Source organism: Cebidichthys violaceus, unplaced genomic scaffold (genome assembly GCF_023349555.1).
Source record: "Cebidichthys violaceus isolate CVI_PGR_0920_01 unplaced genomic scaffold, fCebVio1.0.p SCAF_6, whole genome shotgun sequence".
NCBI lineage: Eukaryota > Metazoa > Chordata > Actinopteri > Perciformes > Stichaeidae > Cebidichthys > Cebidichthys violaceus.
In genome coordinates, this window is record NW_027176816.1 from 14,197,948 (window position 1) to 14,221,212 (window position 23,265).

General features: G+C 41.8%; 1 protein-coding gene across 5 annotated transcripts in view; it reads left to right on the top strand.

Moving 5' to 3' along the window:
• Positions 1–23,265, top strand: part of vps13d (vacuolar protein sorting 13 homolog D) — a 77,951-nt gene that overhangs the window by 13,272 nt on the left and 41,414 nt on the right. For 4 of the 5 annotated variants that reach the window (XM_068733731.1, XM_068733729.1, XM_068733734.1 and 1 more), the window contains exons 6-22: positions 4,072–4,188; positions 4,831–4,935; positions 5,240–5,410; positions 7,584–7,684; positions 7,775–7,943; positions 11,450–11,551; positions 11,794–11,983; positions 12,199–12,381; positions 14,999–15,129; positions 15,269–15,323; positions 16,628–16,807; positions 17,383–17,513; positions 17,596–17,728; positions 17,848–20,118; positions 20,229–20,380; positions 21,546–22,598; positions 23,108–23,198. In XM_068733731.1, the coding sequence (XP_068589832.1) occupies positions 4,072–4,188; positions 4,831–4,935; positions 5,240–5,410; positions 7,584–7,684; positions 7,775–7,943; positions 11,450–11,551; positions 11,794–11,983; positions 12,199–12,381; positions 14,999–15,129; positions 15,269–15,323; positions 16,628–16,807; positions 17,383–17,513; positions 17,596–17,728; positions 17,848–20,118; positions 20,229–20,380; positions 21,546–22,598; positions 23,108–23,198 (5,335 nt within the window). The remainder of the gene's footprint in view (positions 1–4,071; positions 4,189–4,830; positions 4,936–5,239; positions 5,411–7,583; positions 7,685–7,774; positions 7,944–11,449; positions 11,552–11,793; positions 11,984–12,198; positions 12,382–14,998; positions 15,130–15,268; positions 15,324–16,627; positions 16,808–17,382; positions 17,514–17,595; positions 17,729–17,847; positions 20,119–20,228; positions 20,381–21,545; positions 22,599–23,107; positions 23,199–23,265) is intronic. The other variant, XM_068733732.1, reaches the window with a different exon arrangement.

Below are 23,265 nucleotides of genomic sequence, written 5' to 3' on the forward strand. Positions count from 1 at the left end.
TGATTCGCCATCATCCATCAAGCTTTTGTAAATCAACCTTACTTTGTCAAAACTGCCCCAAACTTGACATGCTTGATTGCTGTCATGATTTTAGGACTTCTGCATGCCAATATTAACTCATAGTCATAGCGCCACCTACTGGCAACCACGGACGTAAACAGAATTCTATAATAACAGCGGCCCAAACAGGGTTTGTGGGCACACCATGAGAAAAAGACTTCTCTGATCTAAATATGTGCAAACTAAGATGCTTGGAGAACAAAAGTTAATCAACAGTGTTTTTCAAACCATGTCAGTGGGCATTAGTATAAATGATCTGTCTAGAGCTTCTACATGAGAATCAGGTTAAATGTTACAATGAATGCTTCACACTACAATCTAAAGTTACAGAAGAGCTTAAAATGAAAACAGTGTCAAATTAAAGTGTTCAAGTAAAAACAAATGACACTGCTGTTCTGTTAACTTTCATGTAAGTCCAAATACAATCAGTAGGACACTGCAGGGAGTTGAACTCCATCCCAGTAACCTGACAGTCTGTTATGTTACAAATACTGAAGCACATTCACACGTTCATTTTCTTAATGATCTTAACAGGCTTACATTTATGATTGTATTGGAGGTACACTCAAAACATTTGAGGCTTAAGACCTGGCAACATGGTCTTGCTATGCTGCTGGTCGACGCAGGAAATATCATCTAACTTGTGCATGCAGTGTATGATGGTCACAGAAATGCATTGCCGCATCAACCAGAGTCCTGCCAGTACCCTCGACGTGTGTGACGTTGCGAGGGCCCGATCAATGCTGCTTGCAGCTTTAATTATTATTATTATTATTATTATTATTATTATCGTACCAGTTTCATCGCAAAAAGGAGGTGCTTGGGATACTGGGAATCTTTTGAAATTTGGCACAAAATTCAATCGTGGTGAAAATTCCAGTATTATTGGGGTGTCCAGCTGCGGCATGACATTTTGGCTTGATAGCGCCCCCTACAGAGTAGCCCCAACTTTGGGTTTCACCTAGCTGTATGAAATTTGGTAGGTATGTAGAACGTGATGGGACGTACAAAAAAGTCAAAAGGAGGTATATCCTATACCAAACAGGAAGTCGGCCATTTTGAATTTCATGACGTTTTTGGACTGTTTCAAGGCGCCGTACTTTAACGAACTCCTCCTAGAGATTAAACCCGATTGCCTTCAGATTTGGTCAGTATGCTCTTGAGACCTTGGCAGTGAAACGATACTCAAAGATCAAAAAGTTATCGAACTATGTGTCCGTGGCGTGGCGGCAAAAAAACACCATTCGCCATGAAACAGGAAGTTGTTGTAACTCGACTGTACATTGCCTAATCTGCTCCAAATTTCTCAGATGCCATAACATCCTGACCCTGAACACATGTATATGACAATTTAGAATCATAGTAATAGCGCCACCTAGTGGCAACTGGAAGTTGTACGTTTTGTACTTTGACATCCTGCTCCTCACAGATTATTCCGATCCCTCTAAAGTTTTGTCAGAAAAGCCTTAAGATGTTGATAATGCTTCATTGTGAAGATTGTAAGAAGTTGTCGAAGGGCGGCGACGTGGCGGTTCGGCGAACTTCGATCCTTCGCCGTGAACGAATAAACTGATGTAACTCGACTCCGCATCCTCAGATCTTTACCAGATTTCACATATTTGATTAAACTCCAGGCCTGAAGACATCTGCAAGCCAATTTTGAATCATAGTCATAGCGCCACCTACTGGCAACAGTAAGTTAAAGTCTTTATACTTTGGCTTGTTTCTCTTAGTTGGAAAATCAGATCAACATCAGAATTTGTTCCACACAAATGTAAGAAGTTCATAATGCCAGTTCTCTAAGCTTTTGATGTTTCGTCGAACGGCGTTGCCGTGGTAACGCAGTCTTCGCCGTGAAAAACGATGGTCATTTGGAGAGGTTAAAAAAGCTCGAAACACAAGCAAACTTGACACACAGATCACAAGGCCAAAATGTAGTTCTATAATATGATTTTATTCAATCAGAGTGTTAAATCGGCTCAATAGCGCCCCCTACAAAATTTCGACGAAGCAGCCCTCGCAGTACGTTTCACATAGATTAACAAAATTTGGTAGGCACATGTATCACATGTGGACTTAAATAAAAGTCTCTTGGGGCCATGCCCTAAACCCAACCGGAAGTCAGCCATTTTGAATTTAGTCTGAATTTCTAGTGTCGTTTTTTCAATTTCCAGGCGCTCTACTTTAACGAACTCCTCCCAGGGAACTAATCAGATCAACTTAGAATTTGGTCAGAACAATCTAAAGACCTTTGTGATTAAAAGTTACTCAAAGCTTGTTGTTTCGTGAAATGCCGTGGCCGTGGCGACGCATTCCTCGCCATGAAAAACAAAGGTGTTTTTGAGGGGCTGAAAATACTCAAAACAAAATCAAACTTGTCACACACATAAAATACTGAATGTAGTTATCTGATGTGATTTTAATGCTTCAGAGTGGCAACTCGGCTCGATAGCGCCCCCTACAATATTTCGACGATGCAGCCCTCGCAGTACGTTTCACCTAGATGTATAACATTTGGTAAGCAGATGTATCACATGTGGATTTAAAAAAAAGTCGTAGGGGTCCATGCTCTAAACCCAACCGGAAGTCAGCCATTTCTAATTTTGTATGAATTTCTTGTGTATTTTTCCCATTTCCAGGTGCTGTACTATGAACTAGTCCTAGGTAATTAATCAGATCAGCTTAGAATTTGGTCAGAACAATCTAAAGACCTTTGTGATTAAAAGTTTAGAATTCATCAAACATGGACTTGGTGTGCGGCCATTTTACATGGTTCGCCATCATCCATCAAGCTGTTGTAACTCAACTGTACTTTGTCAAAACTGTCCCAAAGTTGACATGCTTGATTACTGTCATGATTTTAGGACATCTGCATGCCAATATTAACTCATAGTCATAGCGCCACCTACTGGCAACCGCAGACGTAAGCAGGATTCTATAATTACAGCAGCCCAAACACTGAACTTAATAAAAGGGTTTGTGGTCACACCATGAGAAAAAGACTTCTCTGATCTAAATATGTGCAAACTAAGATGCTTGGAGAGCAAAAGTTAGACAACAGTGGTTCTCAAACCATGTCAGTGGGCATTAGTATAAATGATCAGTCCAGAGCTTCTACTCGAGAATCAGAATAAATGTTGCAATGAATGCTTCACACTACAATCTAAAGTTACAGAAGAGCTTAAAATGAAAACAATGTTAAATTAAAGTGTTCAAGTAAAAGCAAATTACACTACGGTTCTGATAACTTTCATGTAAGTCCAAATACAATCAGCAGGACACTGCACCCAGTAAACTGACAAGTCTGTTATGTTACAAACACTGAAGCGCATTCACGCACATTCATTTTCTTAATGATCTTAACAGGCTTACATTTATGATTGCATCGGAGTAAACTCAAAACATTTGAGGCATAATGCCTGGCAACATGATCTTGCTACGCTGCTGGTCGACGCAGAAATATCATCTAACTCGTGCACGCAGTGTATGATGGTCACAGAAATGCATGACCGCGTCAACCAGAGTCCTGCCGGTATCCTCGACGTGCGCGTAGTTGCGAGGGCCCGATCAATGCTGCTTGCAGCTTTAATTATTATTATTATTAAATATGAAGCTTTAGCAGTCTGACTTAGTCTAATCAAGTGAGTATCTATCTTCCAAAATGTGCACTAAAAACACTGTAACTTGGGAAGACATCCACTTTCATTCAGACTGTTGAACTTTGGAATACATTTTGGAGGAATCTTTTAATTTGTTAATGGCCAGTATGAACTTGAGGAACGATTCCAGCAAGTAAACCTTGAGTCAGTGTTCATATGGGTGCCTGGCTGTAAAAATATACTGACAACTGTTTATGATACAAAACAATTATACACAACATAAACAAAATTGAACCCATACAAACAGCATCATACCTGAATAAGTAAATACCTTCCGAATAGTAATTTGGTATTGCACGTCTGTTATTGTTGAGTTACAGACGGAACTTTGATTTTCTTATGCTTATTGCAGCTGAAGATCCAAGACGTGCATCTTAGATTTGAAGATGACTTCTCCAACCCAGAGAAACCCTTTTCCTTTGGGGTTTGCATCAACAACGTTTCTGCTCAGAACCCCTCCAAAGAGACGGTAAGTGTTCACTCAAAGGGACTTAAACTCACTCTTCATTCCTTATTTCTGTAGGCTTTTAGTGGACAAGAGGACCCAAACGTTTAGTGAAGCTAGTAATACATTACATTCACTGAAGAAGGGTTTCTTGTAGTAATAACTTAGTATCTTATATTTATGATAAAGGTATTCCAGCTCATATTGGTTCTAAATAGTTTCATTGCTGCTCTCTATAAAGGTCGATCCAGGTCGATGACAATTTCTCTATGGACAGTTGTCTGTTGTGTCTCTAAGAGAGAGTGGAAAATGTTGCACATGTGGCCTGCCAATACATAAACAGTTGTCAATTCATGATAAGATCTCTTAATTGAATCACTTCATATAAAATGTTAAGAATAGTTAGATAAATAAATAAAGCTACACGATGAACAGGCTTCAAATATAGCCTGTGTCGGTCAATACTGCTCCCAGGGATCGGCCCAAAGGTCCTGATCATCGGAGCACTCTTCCCTTTATTTATGAGAGCCAGATGTCGTAAGTATTGTAATGTTGTAGTTGACCACAGGTCTGTATTTGAGGTTCCAGATGTCGTAAGTATTGTAATGTTGTAGTTGACCACAGGTCTGTATTTGAGGTTAACAGGGATTTTCTTTTTATTTGCAGGTCCAGAAGCTCCTCCGACAAAAGCAGCTGGAGATAAAAGACTTCAGCGTCTACTGGGATACACAATGTGAAATTCTCGGAAAACTGCCCGCAAATCAGATCCAGGTCAGAGACTCGATGGACTTCAACATTTAGGCTCCCTGGAGACCGAGTATTAGATCTCACTAACGCACACAGCATGGCAGACAGCATTAATTGATAGGGATTTGTTGTTTGTACTTAGGGTTGGAAGTGACTTGTGCTTCCAGGTGTATTTAATCATTTAATGCCTAACATAGCTGGTGATTTTCAATAATGAATGATTGGTACTGTAAGGCCGGTCTGACCTGCCAGTTACACATCCTCTTGAATGATCCAGTACAAGAGGTAAAGTTCCATATGAGTGGTCTGATTGTTTGTTACTGCACAGGATGCGATGACCCAGTGCATGCAGAGCCGGGAGCATCAGTACATCTTTGAACCAGTGTGTGCCTCCGTGCTGCTCAGGAGAAACACTTCCAAGGAGCCTCTGAGGTCCCGACACACCCCACGGATTGAAGGCCAAGTTCAGTTGGAGCCCATGTGCTTACGCCTGTCACAGGTCTGTATGAGCCCTTCGTGGTCAACAATGGAAGTTGAATCAACAGGTTATATCTCTGAGTGTTATAAGACACCAGGCTAGAAGGCCAATGATCTTTTTATTTTTTCTGATTTTCCTATTTAAATAGAAACTGTTGAATTAATGAACGATTCACATTTTGATACTTAAAATCATTTACCTGTAGGCCCCTGGTGTGACTTTTCCATTTTCCAAAGTCAGCTAAGCACCTTATTAATGGGTTTTCTTTATTATTTAGTTAAGTTGTATTGATTCCCAGATGCACTGGTGTTAATTTTGATTATTGAATTAATTTTTTTGAGTTTTTTTTGTATAATCAGACCAACAGTGCTACAAAGCCAGTGATATTACGGTTAGAGGTAAGATTTAAAGGTTTATTTGAATATTTATATTATAATATTCAATCTTATGTTAGTTTTTTGATCTGCTCCTGTTCTAGTTGGCTGTTAATCCAAACACTTCTCCACGTTGACCTGTTTTTTTCATACAGTTGCACCCATTAAGCCTTTGTTAAGCTTCCATCAATGACACTCCTGACTCAAACATTTACAATTAGATCAACTCGGTAAATCCACCAGGTTCTCTCAATCTGGTAGTGAGCGCCTGTTTGCAGCATCTGACCAATCACAACCTTGGACAAGTCTGCTGTCAGCAGAGCGGCGCATTTTACAAATAAAGAGAAAACTATGATATCAGAGGAATACGTAGAAGATAAACACATAATTCAGGAAGGACAGCTGGAAGAAATCACTGACTGTGTGAATGTGTTTAAATGAATAGATTCATAATATCACTGCTTCATATAGAGCACGATAGATCTGACTATAATTACATGTGTCTATTCTCTTAAGTTAATGTGTTGCTTGGATGTATTGTTATTCTTTCAGCTGTTAGGCTGCTGGTGTGAAACAGACTTGGTAACAATTCAAATAAATATAAAAACATAATTCATGGTAAGAAGGTTTCCTTCCATAACTTATAATAACCCACAGCAAACATTAAAGTAACCGCAGCAGAGTAACGCTGCATCCAGTCTGTGACTGTAAGACAGGACTCTAACACGTCACACTGCAACACACGGCTCACACATAATGAATATATGATATGCATATATGATGAGAGAATATATACTGATTTGTCTGTTTCACACCGCCGGAGTTACAGATGAAAGAATTCGGCTAAAATATTGTCACATGCCATCAGAATACATCTGCAACACATGAACTTAATATAATACACACATGAAATTATAGTCCGATCTATCGCGCTATAGATGAAGCATTGATATTATAAATCTGTTCATTTACACATTCACACAGTCAGTGATTTATTGCCAGCTGTCCTTTCTGCATTTGTCTGTTTAAACTGTGCTGCTGTTAGTCTGAATTATGACTTTAACGTCTTCGTACGTGTAATATTATCCAAGAATTCAGGTACCGATCTGTGATTGGTCAGTAGGCGGTGCTTTTATACGAGTTGATCTCTAATCTCAAACATAACCTGCCTCAAAGCAGGTTAGGTGTTCAGAGTAAGTAACCATGGCGATACACCCCAGTAAGAAGTGAACCTTTGTCGTGGAACTGAAAACCAGAGTTACCCTGAAGTTACCTCACTAACCCCAAATCCTGCTTCATAGAACAGGCCTCCGGTAGGCTTTTAATTTAAAGCATCACTTACAAACAGTACTGACATCCCATATGTACAATAAAAGGTTATAGGTTGCTGTAATTGATGAGGCTGAGTCAGAGAGATCACATTGGGATCTACCAAAGTTCTGTTGAAGCTTCATATTAGCATTAGCTGAACTAGGATAACAGAATGAGGACTGTGGACTTGGTTCCTCATCACTTACATTGGAATTGCTTTCAGACAGAATCTCTTGCTAGGAGGAGAGACCAATAACTGGGTAGAGAAGAATTGTAATTAATCAGTGAACGCAAACAGTATCAGAGATAAGAGTATCTTACGAGAATGATACGAGAAGAATAAATCTTGTTTTTTGTTATCTACACTGCCATCTTGACTGTAAGGGAGGCGGGAGGGACAACTGAGTGAGATTCAAGTCTTGTTTGTTTGTGAGTGGAGATGGAGATCTGCATTCTACTGAGCATGCTGACAGAGCAGTGACTAAGTGTGTGTGTTTGTGCTCTCGTAGGTCCAATACCAGCAGATCATGGCTTTCCTTAAAGAGCTGGACCGTCGGGAGAGAGAGATGCTTTACCGGAAGTGGAGACCAAAAGTGCAGATTTCTGGGAGGTAAGTTCACTCTTATTTTATAGTGGGTGCAAACAGACATGTGATCCTTGAATCAGATCTGAGCCTGTATTACATTGTTTTTCCTTGCAGCTGCCGGCAGTGGTGGATGTTTGCCATCCAGGCCAACCTGAGTGAGATCAGGGAACAGCGGCGGCGAGGCAGCTGGGGCTTTGCCCTGCAGCGGGCACGAGATGCCCAGACCTACACCAGCCTCTACTTCAGAAGGCTAAAAGGAGTCCCACTGAGTCCTCAGGAAGAGGTACTACACTGTAATGATCATTTAAATAACTATATTGCTCATATCCTTAAACACAACCCAAATATGAGTCTGAACTACAAAAACTACCAAATATTGTTGTCATTTTGTCCCTCACATTCCATTTATTTTACCCACACAACTCATAAAACGATCTGATTTAACAATGTCACAAATCTAAAGAGGATGTACACAAAGCTTTTCCAACACAAAAAGCTTCAAACATTGAAGCTTTTTTAACAATGGATAGACCCAAGTAGGGTTGCAAAATTTGAGAGATATTCAAAATTGGAATTAAATGGAAATCAATAACATTTGCTCAGGCGGTATTTACCATGTTATACACAGATAGCAACAGACATAAATGTAAACCAGTGATGTGCGGTGAGGTTGGTGGCTGGTGAGGCACTGACCCTTTTAGAGTCAGATTTACAAATATATGAACTCAATAGAGAAGCTTAAATCACCATTCAATTGGCAGCTTGCACATTGACTACTGGTTGTTTTTCGTATTTCATATCAGCATTCTTTACACACACATAGGTAAGGTACATATTTGATTCCACCGGAAGCGTTTGCGCCACGATCCGGCTGCACATAGTGTTTATTTTGAAAAATTACCGGATGCTCTCTCTTTTCGGTGTCTGGCTTCCTGTCTGGGTCGATCTGCTCTGTGCAGCTTGACCGCTTCAGCGCGGGTCTGTCAAAAATAGACTAGGCGCGTATCTTTAGCGGAGCAAAATATAAGAAGATGAAGTGCAGCGGCAGAACAAGCATAATCCCGACCCGTGGGCTCTCGCACGCCCTCTTCTTTGAGGCAGAGTAGTGTTTGCCTCCCCTCTGCTTTTTCACTGCGGTTTCTGTCAGATCAGCAACACTAAATATGTTCTACACATACGTGAAATACATTACCTATTATATGGAAAGAAAGGACATATAATAAAAGTGTCTACAAATATTACAGTGGTGACAAACAATGAGAAAGCAAAAGGCACGCGCTCAACCCAGTTAATGAGGGATTCACAATCTGAGGTGAGGAACAGCTCGTCGCTGCCTCACCTCACGTGTCTCCTCTGTTTGAACAGGACATGCGCTAATACAGCGATTTTGATTATCAAATGCTTGAAATCATACAGAAATTACATGTATAGTACAAATCAGTAGAGAAATATTTATTTTATTTTATCATTATTACCTGCCTCCCCTGACCACAAGTCCCTGATGTAAACCCAATAACAATTTGAGTTTAACTTACATTTTTCCATCTATTGGCTTTGGTGGTAGTGGCATTGTTCTGGTAAGATGAGGGGGAAAGTACAGATAAATAGCTACGCAGGTTAATTAACCCTCTGAAGACTTTGTGCATGCACATAACATGTGAAATGTGCCATGTGGAGAGTTAGCTAGTACACAAGTAAACTAATGGCAAAATGTACTCAGACTCATTCTGGCAGACAATGTGAACTGTGTGCTAACTTAGGGTTTATAGTGGAAAACTAATTTATAAAAGAAATGTTTTACTTTATAAATGGATGAGATTAAAGCGGTATTAAAACGCCTCAGCTAGCATGCTACATGAAGTTACATCCCACATGGTCACAGCTAGCTAGCTAGCAAAAACTAGCAGGATGTGTTAAGAAGTTATAAACTGTTAACTTTATTTTAGGCTACTACTTTCTGGTTCACTGAAATATCATAAAACACATCAAATATATTCACTCCAGTAATATAAACTCACCTGAAAGCATGTAGCCCTTTGGCTCAGACTGTGCGGTACTGTTTGCAATAGTGTGGCTGCACAGAAGGCACTGCTAAATGATCTGTACATGTGATGGAAGAGTATTGCTGAATGCAGTGGTTACCATTCATAAGTCCCAGATTAAAAGGTGTGATTTTTGTATTGATTGTTTTTAATATGATCCTTTACTTTGTTTAAGGAATTCAAATGTCCGCGTCCATCTGATCTCTAAGAGGATGTCTTTTCTATTTTACAGTACTGCTGTGTTTTAATGAGTGAGTCCTATGTGGTTTGTATCTTGTGAATAGATACTGTAACAATCTCTTGCTACTCCGGTGGGTCTTGGGAGCACAATGATGCTGTCTCAGAGTCGGAGAGCGTTCACAAACGTTCTTTATTGTTATATATAAAACAGACTGGACTAGGCTGTGTGCTCTCCTGCCTTGCCTCCGAGGACACGCCGCTGGAGTTTGGTGTGGGTTGACCGTGGCTAAGTAGAGAGCAGGGCCGCTTTTCAATCAGAGGGTCGGCGGTACGATCCCCGGCTACTGCTCCACTAGTCTCATGTCAGTGTGTCCTTGAGCAAGACACTTGACCCCAAAATTGCTCCCGTAGCTGCGTCTACAGTGTGTAGATAGATACTGAATTGTAAGTCGCTTTGGATAAACGCGTCTGCTAAATGATCGTAATGTAATGTAATGTAATGTGTGGTCTACCGTCCTGCTCGTCCCACAGCCAGTCTGTGGCTCTTTCCGAGCTCTCTCGCGCCTCCGTCACTACCAGGGTTTAAATACAACAGGGTTTAAATACAACAGAGTGAGGCAAAATCAGGATGCGTTTCAGGTTTCCGTTCCCTGAACCACTCCCCCACTCTGTCCCCTCTGCAGCTGAGCCCACACATGCCCCGCCGCCACAGATACATACCCCATAGATACCCCATGTTATATTTCTTGGTGTGTTACCACTGACTGTTGATGTGTAGAATAGCATTACATCAATCAAAGCTTCAACACATTGCTCCACAGCACCACTGGTGCCCAAATGTTTCACAGGGTTCCTTGAAGCAGCAAAATGACCAGTGGAAGCAAATTCCCTCTCACAATACTGTGTGCTCACGTCTGACTCAAAACATTTGCATAAAGAGACACTAAGAAGTGTCTCTAAGAAACCTTCTAGAGCTGAAAGGATCAGTTGATTGAAAAAATTAAGTGCAGATAAGTAATTCATTGTTTAAGTCAAATCTCTGGCGTCTAGGCTCACAAATGTGAATATGTGCTGGTCGTCTGTGACAGTAAACACACTATCTTTGAGTTGTGGGCTGTTGGTCCGACAAAACCAGTTACTTGAAGAACTCACTCTGTGAGAAATTGTGTTTGACATTTTTTACAATTTTCTGGAAATGTAGTATAGACCAGATGTGATTCATTTATTTAAATGATTAAATTATGGAAAAAATCTGCACATTTAGCAGGAATGATAATAGTAATTAGTTGCCGACCTAAGTGCTGGGTTATACTAGAAAATAAGTGTTTTTTTCAGACCACGTCGGAAATCAAAAATGTTTCTAGTTGTTCTGGAAGGTGGAGTGAACAACAAACCGTGGATGTGCTTAGATACAGGGATAACGGAAACAGTGAGGGGTTCTTAGTTGTGTCAAGAAGTTCAAACCCTGGCTCCTTTCTTACCTCTGCAAAGCTAACCAATCACAGAGATGATGTACTTTCAAACACACTTCAGTGCACTGATGTCTGCACTTGTCTTCGTCACCTAGAGTGAGCTGGAGCGAGTGGAAGAGGAGCAGACGATAGAGGAGCTGCAGTGTCTCAGAGAAATTGTCCACGACTGGTTTCGAAAGCAGGAAGAGATGGCAGAGGTGAGTTGAGATGATTCATACACAAGTCAGTCAGTCGTGTATGAAATAAAAGTTCCAACATGTCAAATGATCTTTGTGGGAAGAGAAATCCCCTTCTACCTTACATTAAACTCTTGTTAACTTAGCTTTCAACTGATGACACAAAGATGACCGCTCACAATCATCCATCAAACATTCACTGATCCTCTAAAGGTGTCTTAGTTCTAGTTTCAGTCTGTGTTCTTCCTCTGCCTTTTTTCCAGAATGTGCGAGAACCCAGCAGTGACCCCCAGCCCTGTTTACCCACCACATCCATCCCCAAGAGTGGGAGCTCAGGAATGATCCAGTACCTGCAGTCTTGGTTCCCGGGCTGGGGGGGCTGGTATGGAGACTCCCAGGACCCAGACAGACCTGAGGAGCTGCTGCCAAGCCCATCCTCTTGGGACATTTTAGGTGAGAGACTCACTCCGGTCTGGGGCCAGAGAAGGGCTTCAAATTGAATTTGCATTATATATTCTGTTACATCATATAATTGGTGGCAGAAGTCTAGACTCCGGTATAATAAACAACATTTTTTAGATTTATATCATCTGGTATTCTGTAGTGTTAGTTGAAATCTTATTGTGTGCCTTCTGGCTGCAGACCCTGATGATATAATGCTTCTCCAGCAGAGACAGAAGACCTGTTTGACCCGTTGGAGGACTCTCACACTCTGAACACATTCACCAGGCGTGATCACCTGTTTGCCCGGCTGGAGTTCTTACTGGAGAAGGGTGGAGTCACACTCTCCCACCAGGACAGGAGGGGGGACGCACTGCACGAGTGCGGAGTCATCCAGTTGGAGTTCTCAGGTACACAGACGCACTGTTTGGACAGATGGACACATGTAAAAGGGTTTTCTGAGTTAAGATTGCATCAATATGCCTGTTTGATCCATATCAGTGGAGTCAGACATTTTTAATGCCAATAAAATTCTCTCACCTTTATTCACTCGGGGGAGTTTTTCTGAGAGCAATGCTCTCCGAGAACCTGGTGATCACATTCACACAGTTCCAGTCATACCTGGAAGCTGCCCAATACAGACAGTCTGATCACTGAGCAGATTAAGGGCTTTGCTCAAGGGAAACTCAGTGGTGGTAGTGAGGGAGAGGCAAGCGCTGCTTTTCACTTTCCACACCCAGATTTAGGAACCTTTAGGCCACCACTACCCCATTAGTTAGGGGTGGGTGATATGGATGAAATGTTGCTGTACCATAATTTTGTATAACCATATGGATCAATATCATACATTTTTTTCCATTCAATATTATACAAATCAAGGTTTTTAAAAAAAAATGATGCCTAAATCCAATACTATGTAACTTATTAGTTAAGCTTATTGAATCGCCCACAACAACCTTGGGACATCTGATGGTTGACCAATTGATGATCATCTTAATATATATACAGTCAGGTCCATAAATATTTGGACATTGACACAATTTTCATCATTTTGGCTCTGTACACAACCACAGTGGATTTGAATTGAAACAATCAAGATGTGCTTTGAGTGCAGACTTTCAGCTTCAATTTAAATTTTTGGGTATTTACATCCAAATCAGGTGAACGGTGTACGATTTACAAGACGTTTTATACGTGGTCCCTCCCTTTTGAAGGGACCAAAAGTAATTGGACAATTGGCTGATCAGCTGTTTCATGGCCAGGCGTGTGTTTATTCCCTCATTATTTCATTAACAAGGAGCAGATAAAAGGTCTAGCATTTGGAATCTGTTGCTGTCAATTCTCAATATGAAGTCCAAAGAGCTGTCGCTATCAGTGAAGCAAGCCATCATTAGGCTGAAGAATCAAAACAAACCCATCAGAGAGATAGCAAAAACATTAGGTGTGGCCAAATCAACTGTTTGGTACATTCTTAAAAAGAAAGAAAGCACTGGTGAGCTCAGCAACACCAAAAGACCCGGAAGACCAAGGAAAACAACTGTGGTTGATGACCGAAGAATTCTTTACCAGGTGAAGAAAAACCCCTTCACAACAGTTGGCCAGATCAAGAACACTCTCCAGGAGGTAGGCGTATCTGTGTCAAAGGCAACAATCAAGAGAAGACTTCACCAGAGTACATACAGAGGGTTCACCACAAGATGTAAACCATTGGTGAGCCTCAAAAACAGGAAGACCAGATTAGAGTTTGCCAAAAAACATCTACAAAAGCCTGTACAGTTCTGGAACAACATCTTATCGACAGATGAGACAAAGATCAACTTGTGCCAGAATGATGGAAAGAGAAGACTATGGAGAAGGGAAGGAACTGCTTATGATCCAAAGCATACCACATCATCAGTGAAGCATGGTGGTGGTAGTGTTATGGCGTGGGGATGTATTGCTGCCAATGGAACTGGTTCCCTCGTATTTATTTGATAATGTGAAGTGTTTCAGGCAATATTATCTGCTCATATTCAGCCAAATGCTTCAAAACTCGTTGGACAGCGCTTCACAGTGCAGATGGACAATGACCCGAAGCATACTGCAAAAGCAACCAAAGAGTTTATCAAGGCAAAGAAGTGGAATGTTCTGCAATGGCCAAGTCAATCACTTGACCTGAATCCAATTGAGCATGTATTTCACTTGCTGAAGACAAAGCTGAAGGGAAACTGCCCAAGGAACCGGCAGGAACTGAAGACAGTTGCAGTAGAGGCCTGGCAGAGCATCACCCGGGATGAAACCCAGCATCTGGTGATGTCTATGGGTTCCAGACTTCAGGCTGTCATTGACTGCAAAGGATTTGCAACCAAATATTACAAGTGACAATCTGATTTATGACTATGTTACTTTGTCCAATTACATTTAGAGCCTTCTAAAGGGGGGACCATATATATAATGTCTTGCAATTGCTACACCGTTCACCTGATTTTGATGTAAATACCCTCAAATTAAAGCTGAACATCTGCATTTCAAATCCATTGTGGTTGTGTTACAGAGCCAAAATTATGAAAATTGTGTCAATGTCCAAATATTTATAGACCTGACTGTATATGTCATCATACTTGCCAACCTAATTGTCAATGTTGTATTTTGATAATTGATGGTTCTATTATCAAGATTAACCATTCACTGGTTTAAGCTGCTTTTTCTGTTTTATATATTTAACTGAATGTCTTCCTGTTTTGGACTGTTAATCGGACAAAACAAGACATCTTAGACCCTTGATGGGCAATTTTCACTATTTTCTGACTGTTTATTGAGAACAAAACATGAATCAAATCATTGTAAAGATAATGAACAGATTAATTGATTAATCGTTAGTTACAATCCAAGAGATTGTACGGGTGAAAAATGAAGGGCTAGAGGGTTGTATGTGATTTGTAACCCCCCTCTATTGGTCGAGACACAAAATGTTAACAGTGTTATTGTCCCATAGACTCAGAGCATGTGCACTGCTGCCTCTCATTGACTGTGACCATGCTTCCACAGGGGTGAAGGTGATTTTGGAGTCCCTCCCTCGCTCTGAGTCCTCCCTGCTGTCTGTTAAGCTGGGTGGTTTGTTCCTGAGAGACTTGACTACTCAGGGCACCATCTTCCCTGTCCTGGTGTCTCCCAAAACGGTAAGCAGTGATGGACCGGGCTGGGCACAGAGCTCATAATGTGGAGAAAAGTTTGAAAAGGTCCAAAAAAATGTGTGTTATTTTCTACTGTGTGTTGTATCATGCTTATTGTATTTTCAACATCTGTCACTTGTTGTAGGACAAAGTTGTTGTTGCCATGAACCAGCCATCCGGCCAGTCCAGCAGTTCCTCTGGTAAGATTTCTCTTTTCCTTTTTAATGATATGTGGCACTACAAAGACAAATTCACAAAGAGCAAGCTTTTGCTTTAGTGTTGAGAGTTTTATTGCAGTAAATAAAGCTCACATTTGCAAATGCAGATATCCCAGTTGGCTGGTGAGATCTGAGAGAGAGAGAGAGAGAGAGAGAGAGAGAGAGAGAGAGAGAGAGAGAGAGAGAGAGAGAGAGAGAGAGAGAGAGAGAGAGAGAGAGAGAGAGAGACTAAATGCTGTTCAGATGAGGATACTTATACATATTTTTACCCTTGGCAGGTCCTTAAACACATGTGCTTTGTCTGTAGGTTCTTTACATCATGTCTGGCGTGTTTCTTTCTGCCTCTAATAGTTACTAATAAATAGTAATAGTTGAAGGCTTCACTTCATCACTTTGCTTCTGACAGCACTGGTTTCCAGTCACCCCTACTAGAGTAGCTAAACTCTGGTTACGTTGCTCACGAAATATGCACAGTTAAAAATATTATGCATTATTATACATTAAATCCAGCATCATATTGGAATAGAAAACTCCACCTTGAACAGACATTAAGTACATTTTACTGCATTGTGCTGATTATAATGTTCTTTCACTTGAAGTAATCATTTGAGTGCTGGACTTTTACAGTTCACTGTGTACTGTATTAATAGTTTTACTATTAATAGTTAATAGGTTTAGCTAAGAAAAATGTTTGGATACTTCTACCACTGCTAATACCAACATTCCCAGGGCCTTTGCCTGGGTCCTTCAAATCACTAAATCTGCCCCTGAAAAACACGCCCAGGTCAGAAGGTTGGTTCGAAACATCAGTTTGATCAACTTTAGTAAAAGTTTATTAATATTGAACATGTCGCATGTCCAAATTGCACTGAATTCGACAAAGCACTCCCTTGGGTCCCCAACAATACACCCACTAAGTGTGAAGTAGAATAGATGAGCGGTATGTATATGACATACAGAAAGACAGCTTGCTATGCTGTTATTCTGTCTTGGTCTGTGTGTAATGACATAGCAAAAAAAAGGCTAACATGTGTTTTAAATTGGAGACTGATGATAAATCATTGAGTCCATCCAAAATGTTCAGTCAGTGTGGTGTAATGACATATCCAGCCTCTAGGGGCACTTACAGGGCTTTTTACTCTTAGTTTTGTTTATAAGCTACAACATCTCTTACAGTATGGATGTAGGAATAATCCAATTCTGGTGGCAGTGTGAGCATTAACGCACCATACTCCCACCAGCTTTCAATGAATACATACCAGTTTGTTTTGTTTTTGTGTTGTCAGGATGCAATGCAGAGTGCTCCCCATCACCAGTGTTTGAGATGATTTATGAGCGTAACCCTGTGAGGTGTAAGTTTGAAAGGAGACTGGAAGTGAACACCAGTCCATTGAACATCATCTACAACCCACAAGCAATCAAGAAAGTGACTGAGTTCTTCTATAAAGGAAGAGTTCATACCTCAGGTAAGTACTGAAACTCACTGCCCCTTTTTGGAGTCCATACTTACATTTTGTAATGTAAATACATTACTCAGCACAATTTTATGGACATTATATTCACAGACAGATACTCTTAACTGTTTCCTTTACAGAATTTTTTTAATTTTAAGAAGGAAAGTTTTTTTTTTTTTTGTACTCTTAAGTCTCTCTTTATACCAATCAGAGCTGTTTTTAAAAGTAAAATAAACTGATTTAAAGAAGTGCAACACTAAACAAATTCAAACAATAAGGAAGGTAAGGGATTTTTGTGCAGCAATGCTGAAAAAATTACTGTCCTCAAATTTTATTCCAAGTGGGAATTTTCAAATTTCCCACTAAATTCCAAAACAATTCTGATTATTAAAAAATACATTTATGTGTGAACTCTGATAAGAAAAGTATAGACATTTGTTAAATCTTTCACCATAGCTTCAAAGAAACATTACTCACCCGCATTCTGAGATCATTCAAACCAATAATAGTATAATTCCTCATTTACTTCTGATACATTTGAATACCAGCAGATTCCTGTATTTGAAATATATGTCTTTGACCATTAGGTTTTGGATATCAGTCAGAGCTGGAGCTGAGAGTGGCAGAGGCTGCCAGGAGGCAGTACAATAAGCTGAAGATGCAGACCAAGGCAGAGATCCGACAAACCATTGATCAGCTACTTGTGGGAGAATTTATCGTAAGAGTGATTCACTGGATGTGACATGAGATAATTGGCAGTTGAATCATTTCTACATGCCACTGATGTGTTTGCTTTGTAGGAAAACAGTAAGCGTTGGACCATGAAATTGGACATCTGCGCACCCCAGGTGATTTTCCCTGATGACTTCCAGTCAGAGAACCCGATGCTAGTTGTTGTTGATTTAGGCAGGATTCTTCTCACAAACTCTCAAGGTAAAACAGACAACCATTTTACCAATTAAAAAATTAAAATTAAAGACCCAAATATCTTCATTATTTTGCTTATAGAGGTTTGTAACTCAGGTCATACCTGTTATTCCTTTTCTTTGAAGATGACACTAAGGCCAGCTCAGAGGCTACTCCACCTGAGAGGGAAGACATGAGTGATGATGAGTACCAGACACCCCTTGCCACCCCACCAGAGTCTCCACCACCTGAACTAGACATGCCTTTAAAAGAACAGCTCAAAAGCCCTGACCTTCCCAGCCTCAGATCCCCTGAAAGTACACAGGCCTACAGCAGAAAGCTTTACGAAAAATACTCCTTGTCCTTTAAGGATCTCCAGATAATGGTTGGTCGCTGTAAGGACAACTGGAAACATCTTCAAGAGAGTGAGGTAGGGCCTACTCACGTGGTAGAGAAGTTTAATGTGCTGCTGCAGCTTGAGCAGAGACTTCGCTACACATCAGACCCCCAGCTCCCTGGGGCTGTGCTGTCAGGGACTCTACCAGACCTCAAGGTCCATATCAACCTTGAGAAGATGACTGCACTTAGGAGTTGTCTGGCTAGGCTTAGCAGTCCATCTGTGAGTGAAGGGGACAAAAGCCAAGAGAGAAGCCCACATATAAAGTCACCTGACCCCCTTACCCTCCGTCATGACAAGATTTTTCAGAGGGAGGACAGCTCCTGGAAGCTGCAAGGCTCAGCCAAGAACCTGACCCAGAGCGTGATGACTTTAGAGCAGCACACACGTGAAGTCCTGGTGGAATCCCGTCTACTATTAGCTGAATTCAACATTAACTACATGCAGCTTGGTGTAGAAAGCGACGGCCGCTACATATCTGTTCTCAAGGTATTTGGCACAAATGCTCATTTTGTCAAGCGCCCTTATGATGCGGAAGTCTCTCTGACCGTCCACGGTCTTCTGCTGGTGGATACCTTACAGACCTATGGCTCAGACTTCGATCTCCTTGTGGCTTCTCATAAGAATCTCAGTTTTGACATACCGACGGGCAGCCTCCAAGAGAGCCAGCCTTCGTCCCCTGTGTCTTCTGATGGCAGGTCCCCTGAGCATCAGGGCCATCATACGGAGTTGTCCTCTGGTATGCCCATGGATAGAATCTCCCCCTTCAGTTCTTTTCTCAAAGACCAGGAGGCCCTCATTAAGCTTGAATACCAGTTTGTGAGCTCAGACTGCCCCTCCATGAACCTGGACAGCTCCCTTCAGGTGACAAGCATGCAGGTCAATAACTTGGACATCATTCTCAACCCTGAAACCATGGTAGAGCTGCTCAAGTTCCTCCAGAAGTCTTTTCCCAAAGAGGAAAGCACCTGGACATCGTCAGTGCAACAACACACAACACAGCCTTGCAGTGAGGAAGAAGAGGGTACATATCAGGCCACCTATGACCAGAACAAAGAGCTGACCGTGGAGATCCACCGTCTGAACCTGCTTCTCCTTCGGACCGTGTCCACTGGCACTGTCCTGGGTGCTGAGAAGAAAGGGTTGAAGATTGCCACTGCCAGCATCACTGGCACCAAGGTCAATGTGTCCATGGGCAGTCGGTTGGACATCAATGGTTCACTCGGGTCCATGCAGTTAGTGGACCTGACCCAGGAAGGAGGCAGAAGCCAGTTTGTGGTCAGCATTGGTAGTGCTGACAGTTCCTCAACACTCGGCGGAATAACATTCCTTGCTGACACAGGAGGTTCTCCCTCAGAAGCTTTAGATTTTCGCCTTATGGAGAAATCCCAAGGGGAGTGTTCCTTGCAACTTCAAATGGCGTCCTTGCACTATAACCACTCAGCCAAGTTCCTAAAGGAGCTAAGTCTGTCTGCTAATGAGGTAGAAGACAATTTCCGCTCTATGCTGAAAAGTGCTGCCACAAAAGTGTCAACAGTTCTAGCCACCAAGACGGCAGAGTACAGCGGTAGGGTTTCGCTCTTTGAGACTCCCTCACGGAGAACTCGAACTCAGAGTCAGAGCTGGCCTTATCCATTTGAGGAGGAGGAGGATCTTCCAATGGAAGAACCTGAATCCGCCTTAGACACATTCTTGGTGAAGCTGACTCTTAATATCAGCATTGAATCACCAGTTGTGTCCATTCCACGTAAACCTGGACACCCTGAGCTCTTGGTTGGTCACCTGGGCAGCATAACAATCCAGAATTTTGTTACTGGACAAGACTCTGAAGGAGAGAGGTTGCAGGTGTTGGTGAGGGATATTCGACTGTATTCAGTCAACATGAGTCATTTGGTCTTGAAGAGGGCACTCAGAGGGGATAAGGCTGGCGGAATGTCACCATCCCACAATGGAAGCATCAGTCAGGATGAACCACAGTTCACACGTCATGACTTCTTTGAATCCCTCAGCCGTGGAAAAGGTGAGAATGTTACAAATGTGTTAAAATGTGCTTGGTAATGCAAATAATGCAAGCTTACGTTTTATATGCAGCTTGTGATCCATGCTCACATAATCCACTTTCTTCATCAGCTTTCCATATATTGAAAGACACCACTATACAGTTCACCCTGGAGAAAGTTCCCGTTGATGAAGACACACAGTTCTCATTCCTCACCGCAGAAGAGCCCTGTAAGAGCACAGGGTTACTGAGGATTGAGGGCAAATTTGTCAACCCTGTTCAGGTATACACCATATCATTACTGTAAATTCTCAAATAATATACAAGTCTCAAATACTAGCAGTATTTATATAGTTTCCAGCATGAACTAAGAAACGTCAGTTCCAAATAAAGGCCTTGTAAAAAAGAGGGAGTTAACTTTATTACAATGGCTCTTCAGTAAACCACAGCACTTATTCCATCAGTACAACAGAGTCATGTCATGCTCTAATCACCACTCTGCTGCTCTCTTATTGTTTTTAACAGATATACTGTTCTTATTCACTCTTTATTTCCAACCTACTCTACCGCTCTTTCTATTATTGTTAAACTACAACTGTTATTGTCAATTTTTTTGACAAAGGCATCCAGGAAAGAGATTATTTCCATTAAGCTACTGGAACGTTCTTAATGTGATCTATGCAGGAAGTGTTGAGTTTCATTTATTTTAACTTTGCACTGAATGAAAAAAAACGACAAGAAGAACAACTGGAATTATTTAGAAAGAGATTGTTTTCACTTTGGTAAGAAGAGCAATTCAGAGCAACAAATTGTGAGTATAACATGACTTCTGCTGTAGAATGATGCTCTATGGACATGAACCTTGTCCTGAGTTAATCAAGACAACACATAAACAGGTAGTGTAGAGTTTGCATCAACAGCAAATCAAAAGGCTTCTTCCTGAAGTAAACTGGGGAAAATTAGGAATAACGACCCGTCTCTAATATAAACCTGTTTTAGACAAAGGCCTGGTTCCCTCTGTAGTTGAAATCGATAAAACCCCCAGACAATATGTGATCATTTAAAGTACAGTATAGTAGATTACATTGCAACTTAAAGTAACTTTAGATGTAGCAGCCATCTTCACACTCGATTTAGAACAGAGTTTTTGATCAAAGTTTTTCAAGGCCCTGCACATCCATGGTAAACTCTCACTGGTGGTAATAATAATGGTTTTGGCTCATTAGACCACATATCATCAGCTCTTATTAGGGCAGGACACATCACACCTTTATTATTCCTGTTAGAGCATGGAGATTGGTGACCATCCAGCATAGCTCCACCACCCCCTATAGTTGAACAGAGGTCTAATCAGCCAGAATATGTGAAAACATCTGTTCAATTAAGTTTTTGATTTGGGGTTACTGACTGGTTATTAATTGTATCAATATTTGACACTCTGGTTCTAGGTGTTCCTGTGCAAGCCTGTGTATGAACAAGTCCTCCAGACATTGGACAATTTGTCCTTGATTGAGGAGCAACGTGTCACACCCAGCCAACCGCCCACACCCCCTCCACCAACTCCTTCCTCCACCAGACCACACCGTTTTCCTGACCCCCAGGGAGGGCTTTTTGCAAGGGACCCTCCCTATCTCAGCTTTTCCCACTCGTCGCTCTCCTCCCCTTTGCCTCTACAGTCTCACCAACCCGCTCTTCACACCTCATTCACCCAGCTAAAAGTCACCTTACACGTGGCAGAACTGCAGGTCCAGCTCAGTGCAGATCTGAGTCAGGGCTCCCAGGGCTTGGTCAGCCTGCGCTTCCAAGATCTGAAAGGAGACTTTACCAAAGACCACCCTCATCTACTGGCAGTCCAGCTGGCTCTGCGCTCGCTGTTAATGGAGGACCTCCTAGAACAGAACCCTGAGTCTAAGTACAAACATTTGATGGTGTCTCGAGGAGCACCCAAGCCCTCCACCTTCAGTCCAAAGGAGTACCTTTCCCAAAGCTGTCCATCAGCATCCAATGCCCTGTTCCCAGACATGCCCCGCTCCCTGCCTGCTCACATGGAAGAGGCCCAGAACGTCTTCCAGCTGTACCAGAGGCATCCCAGCACCCCTTCAGCTAGCAGTCGCAAATCCAAGAGGGACCCGGAGTGTCCCAGCACTCCACCTCCCTCTCCTACCCAGCATACACCGTCCCCCCAGCCACCCCCAGACTTTGATGACTCTTTAGTTCATATCAATGTGCTGCTGGTGGACCAGAACCACCCAGAGTTCAAAACACGCTATGGCAGATTGGGCCGAAGCGTGGACGTTGACTTTAACTGCCTGGACGTTTTGATCACACTGCAGACCTGGGTGGTTATCCTAGACTTCTTTGGTATTGGCTCCACGGCCAATAATCATGCAGTGAAGGTGTCCCCAATGTCACCTCCTGCTGAGCCCGGACATCCACTGTACGAGCCAGACCTTAGTGAGGAGGAGACCACAGAGGCCGTCAACACTAAAGTGGACCTGAAGGTAGGTCACTGGACCGAAATGGCTACTCGTGCAATAGATGCTAAGAGGCTAAGCCCTGCACTCGCTGAAACACCAGAGCATATTAATGATGGCGCTCATAATTCTGCAGCAGCAGGAATGTAGTGGAAGCACTGTTACATATTGTTCAGACATTTATGTTGCACAGAGGATGAGAACTACTGACTTTGGTGATCCACTGACGTTTCCTCCAGCAACACAGCAGGTTCACAGTTTTGATTGACATAGCTCAAAAACATTTAGATAGATTTGCAAACTATTACTAGATAGTTATAGTATATATGACTGTAGCGGCTTTATTTCACAGAGACATTCTTTATAATGACGGATTATTGGATGGTAATACAACATCCAGTGTGGTGAATACTAACTTATTCCTCTGAAAGTGTTTCATTGTTATTTCTAGTCTCTCTGCTTTTCTTGGTGTGACTTCAAATGTCAGCTCTGAAGTGAATGTTTGATGATTAAACCTGTCCATGTTTTCATTTTAGGTCCATTCTTTGTCTCTTGTACTAAACAAGAAACTCAACGAGCTTGCCAGAGCTAGTGTGTCCAAATTATCTGCTCATCTGGAAATGTTGGGTGCGTATATTTACCTTGCTTCAATCAAAAAACAGCCCTCCACACAACATTATTGTCTTCTATGTAA